Source organism: Aplysia californica, unplaced genomic scaffold (assembly GCF_000002075.1).
Source record: "Aplysia californica isolate F4 #8 unplaced genomic scaffold, AplCal3.0 scaffold00497, whole genome shotgun sequence".
Lineage (NCBI taxonomy): Eukaryota > Metazoa > Mollusca > Gastropoda > Aplysiida > Aplysiidae > Aplysia > Aplysia californica.
In genome coordinates this window covers 403337-408258 of record NW_004797767.1, presented here as the reverse complement: position 1 = coordinate 408258, position 4922 = coordinate 403337, and the positions used below count along the sequence as shown (strand labels likewise).

The 4922-nt window shown below is 43.9% G+C and overlaps 1 protein-coding gene across 1 annotated transcript in view; it reads left to right on the top strand.

The window, feature by feature from the left end:
* Positions 1-4922, top strand: part of LOC101855283 — a 27435-nt gene that overhangs the window by 21404 nt on the left and 1109 nt on the right. The window contains exon 2 of the mRNA XM_005105872.3: positions 4427-4560. Within this exon, the coding sequence (XP_005105929.1) occupies positions 4427-4560 (134 nt within the window). The remainder of the gene's footprint in view (positions 1-4426; positions 4561-4922) is intronic.

The window sequence follows — 4922 nt, the reverse complement described above, 5'->3', positions numbered from 1 at the left end:
CCGGAGGGTGGAAGGGGGGGGTGAGGTGTTTCGGTGAAGGGGCCAAAATTGATCCTCTTGCGGCCTGCCTCTCCCCATTCTCCTCATTCTATCCATAATATTTGCCTTCCTATGAGGACTCGTTTTATATGCCACTAGGTGTCTCCTATTTTTCTTCGTCTTCTTTCACACAGAGAAAAAATACACCACAATCTTTAATTACAGGGACTCAAATGCATCCTCTTTTCATTCTGTCTCTGTCGGGCATGTCACTAAACTTTCTCACCCTCCGCCACGCTACATACTTTTTCCCGCTCTAAAATCTCGCTCTCTCTCTCTCTCTCTCTCTCGCTATCCCCGTCTCTCTGTCTTCTACCCCCTCTCTCCCTACGATGGCCCCCTCCAACCATCTCTCTCTCTGTCTGTCTCCCTCTCTGTCTCTCTCTCTCTCTCTCTCTCTCTCTCTCTCTCTCTCTCTCTCTCTCTCTCCTTCCCCAGAATGAAGGATCATGCAGGGGTAGGGGTGTGTGTGTGTAGGGGGGGGGTATAATCAAATAGGTGTGGTGGCTGAGAAAAAAGTGTGGGTTGGTTTTGGAGTGGTGGGGGTGGTGGGAGGGTGTCATCAAGATGATTTCCCCTGTCTCCTGACTCCAAGCCTGACCCGGCGCGTCACGCTATACCTCGGACGCTGGTCATGCCCGCAGGAAATGATACATCATTACGGCCCCTGGCCCTTCCGTTCGCAGGCGTGGCTGTTTGTCCAACTCCCGAGTGAATTGGATTGCAATGGGCGCCGTTAAAAGCTTCCAATTCCGACTCCTCGAACGTTGCCCGTTGGAGGAGGCAGGAGTTTGACGTCACGGAGACCAATGAGCATATCTCGTGTTTAGGTAACTCCTCAATGGAAGTTCATGAGCAGGTGACGAGAGTGAGTAGGTACCTTTGGTTTTATGACTCACACGCAAAGAGTCACAGTTTAGAGCCACTCCTCACCTTCATCTGGTAGAAGGTTGTTCTATAACTATAAGACGTGTTTATTGAAGGATTTTAGTAAATGGTTGTTAAGTGCTTCTTTTTATGGGTGTCTACCTAGTGTTCTTGAGGCCTCTTTTCTCTCTGTCTGTCTCTCTCCATCTCTATCTCCCTCGGTCTATCTATGCGCGCGCGCGTGTGTGTGTGTGTGTGCGTGCGTGCAGGTGTGTATATGTCTGTCTCCCTCACTCACCCATCTCTCTCTCTCTCCCTCTCTCTCTCTCTCTCTCTCTCTCTCTCTCTCTCTCTCTCTCGTGCTAGCATTTTCTCCCTTCTTCTCTTTCACCCCCAGTTAGTCCCTGTCCGTATGTCTCTCGCTCTCTCTGTCTTCATGTCTGTCTTTCTGTCTGCTGTCTGTCAGTCTGTCTGTCCGTCCGTCCGTCTGTCTGTCTGTCTGTCTGTCTGTCTGCCTGTCTGTCTCTCTCTCTCTCTCTCTCTCTCTCTCTCTCTCTCTCTCTCTCTCTCTCTCTTCCACTCTCTCAATTGCAGTCTTTCTCTTTCTCCCCTACTCACTTTCTATCCCTTCACCATTCTCTCTTTCTCGCTTTCGCTTTACCTTTGATAGGCTTAGATTCTACTCTACCTTTATCTTTCTTCACTACCCCATCCTAAGAGACTATATTATGTTCGTACTGAACATGGCTTCTGTAGAGTAACTTTAGTCCATGTACTTTACGCACAAAAGATTAGAGTTCGAGCTCCACGTGAAGAAGATCAAATATGTCCGTCTTTCTCCTATGACGCATCTCCCACATCCTAGATCGGGCTATGATGAGCAAATGTCGTGTTTGGAGAAGTCCTCAAAGGACACCCACACCCAGGTGGAAAGAGTTTCCGCCTCTTGATGACCCACGCCACAGATTTAGAGACTCGTGGCTTCAGCTACTGCCAGCTCGTTGCATAAACGGTTATCTAAGGATGGTCGTAATTGATTGATATTAAATGTCTTTATTCGTGGTGTCAGTCGAGTTTTCGTGATTCCCTCCTTTCCCGATCTCTGATTTTTCTCTCTCACTCTTTGTCTCTCTCGCTGACGCTCTCTCTCTCTCTCTCTCTCTCTCTCTCTCTCTCTCTCTCTCTCTCTCTCTCTCTCTCTCCCTCTCTGCGTCCCCCACTCTCTCTCTCTTTCTCCCTCTCCCTCTCCCTCTCTCGTTCTCTATCTCTCTCTTTGCCTCTCTCTTTCTCTCTCTCCTTCGTTACTTCTCTCTGCCTCTGTCTCTTTCTCTCACTCACTCTCTCTGCATGTATATATATATGTGTGTTTGTGTGTGTGTGTGTGTGTGTCTCTTTCTCTTTCTTTGTCTCTCTCATTCTCTCTGTGTTTATCTCTCTCCCTCTCTCTTTTCATTTTCTCTTTCTCTGTTTCCATCAATATCTTTCTTTAGCTTATATTTTACCTATGCCTTTATGTTATCCTGACTCAGTTTATTCTACCTATGCCTCTACGTTATCCTGCCTCCATTAATTCTGCTTAAAAAAACAACGAACTGATCATAACGCCTACAGTGCGACACTTATTTTTTCACATTGCACGCAGAAGACTTGAGATTGACCCCCTACATGGAAAAAATAATTATCCAGAAGTACTTCACACTGTCAAAGCCGGTTGAGACAAGGTCAAACAAAGGACATGTTAACTCTTTAAACTCGTTGTGCTGACAAAATGAGTTACTTTTCGCAATCCACAAATGGAGACACTGGCAAAAAATCGACATTAGGGTCAAATTTGTCTGTGTTCCATTAATGTCATATTCTTTAACTATAACTTGTTTTTTTAACGAGTATTTCATACATGATATAAATTGTAAAAACTTAACCTAAGAGTGATGTGTCTATTTTCTTAAGGCATGAATCAGAGAAGTAACTCACTTTGTCAGCACTTTTCACATATATTATGACCGACCAGAAGCAGACTAAAGGCAATACTTGTGGTACATTCCAAACCATTCTACCTTTTAATCAGAAACATGAATTTGCATGAGGAGTCTGCGGGAAAAATGAGAATAGTCACAAACTGAAAATCGCGAGTTTATCAATTTTGAACGATTCTTGGCTCATAAGTATATTATATCTGTTCACCTGTTGGATGATTATTGTTGTTAGATTTCCCATTCAATTAACATAACAATAAACCACTAATCAACCATGTTATGAAGTTATGAGTCCACAAGCTTTTAAAATTGACACCCTCACAATTTCCAGTTTGTGACAATGTCGGTATCTCCCGTGGACTCTTCACATAATATTTCATCACATACGATGCATTGCCTACCTTTTGAAACGTAGTTAAAACAGACCCAAACATTCCGAATAAATTACGAACTTATGTCTCTCTTTTTTAAAGTGCACCAATCAGCACATCTTCGATGGGTTAAAAAATGAGTTTTTCCTCGTTTTCGACGACAGCAGAGCTAGACAGTCAGTCTGATGTCGCGCACAAACTGTGCAGTCCGCTTCAAATCTGAGAGACTGCTATAGACATTTCTCTCAAGGGGAGTCTCATTCTGGAAAGATGAATGTTACATTGTTAGACCCAACAAATCGCTACCCCAGAATTACAAGCTCTATCTGCTCAGTGTCTAGTTTTGAGAAATTTGACGTAAAACATTTTGGGTTTCATTACATATCAAGCTTTTTTCCGAATGCAATTCTTTGAATATCTGGACAACAACTCCGAATAATCTTACGATATTGATAAAGCTGTTAGAACATAATTAGATTCTGACCTCATGGTCTTACTATCTCGAAACGACCAAAAATGTCAGAAAAAACATTTTCATTCTAATGTAGTGAAATTTCATAATTAGATCTCATCTCTGTGAGACGTCAAATCCCTGACCACTTCACGGTAACTGACAAGCTTTCTTACTCCCTCCCTCCCCCTCTTTTCCCTTTTCCTATGGAGAGATACTTGCTTTTCATCGATAATGTTCGTCATCTTACGTGCACGAAAGTACTGAATTTTTGTGTGTCCTGTTTAATGTACTTTGTCTCATTGTTTTCAGTACTTGCCCTGAGGGCGCGCAGCTATAACATTCTTCATCATTTGATATGATAATTACTCATAATTTATTTACTAATTATAGTTCGGACATCTCATGCGATTACCAACACACCACCCTGCACAACATGCCTACATTAAAAAAAAATTCGATAACAACAAGGCTAGAGGGCAACCGAGAAAGACCTGGATAGATGGAGTCAGGGAAACATTGACAACTCATGGCATCCCCCTGACCCAAGCTCTCCGGCTAGTGGCAGAGAGACGTCTCTTTCTTCCTGCGACACCCAAAAGGGTATAAGCGGCGGATAAAAGTAAAGTTTACTAATTTTGATCTTTTATTTTCAGTGAGGTTCGCATTTTAAAAATGTAATTATACATTTTTTAACGGATTTGGCTTTCTTGTCTTTTCAGTACTTGCCCCGCGAGGTGCGTAGTTACGACAGACCCAGCAGCTGTTCCCGCAACACGCCATGCCTGTGGGCGTTGTGCGTGTGGTCACAGTATGTCACCGTGGACCCTGACAGCTGCATGTTTATTCCTTCTGGGTGAGTACTTTCTCTCTCTCTCTCTCTCTGTGTGTGTGTGTGTGTGTGTGTGTGTGTGTGTCTGTCTGTGGGCGTTGTGCGTGTGGTCACAGTACGTCACCGTGGACCCTGATAGCTGCATGTTTATTCCATCTGGGTGAGTACTGTTTGTCTGTCTGTTTGCCTGTCTGTCTGTCAGTCTAACTGTCTCTCCATTTCTCTCTTTCTATTTCTTTCCTTTCGTTTGTCTGACTGTCTGTGGGCTCTGTTTGTGGGATCACAGTACGTCACTGTGGACCTATTTTCTTATGGGTGAGTACTTTCTCTGTCTGTCTGTCCCCCCCTCTCTCCTTTTCACTCCCTCTCTCAGTCTCTCTCTCTCT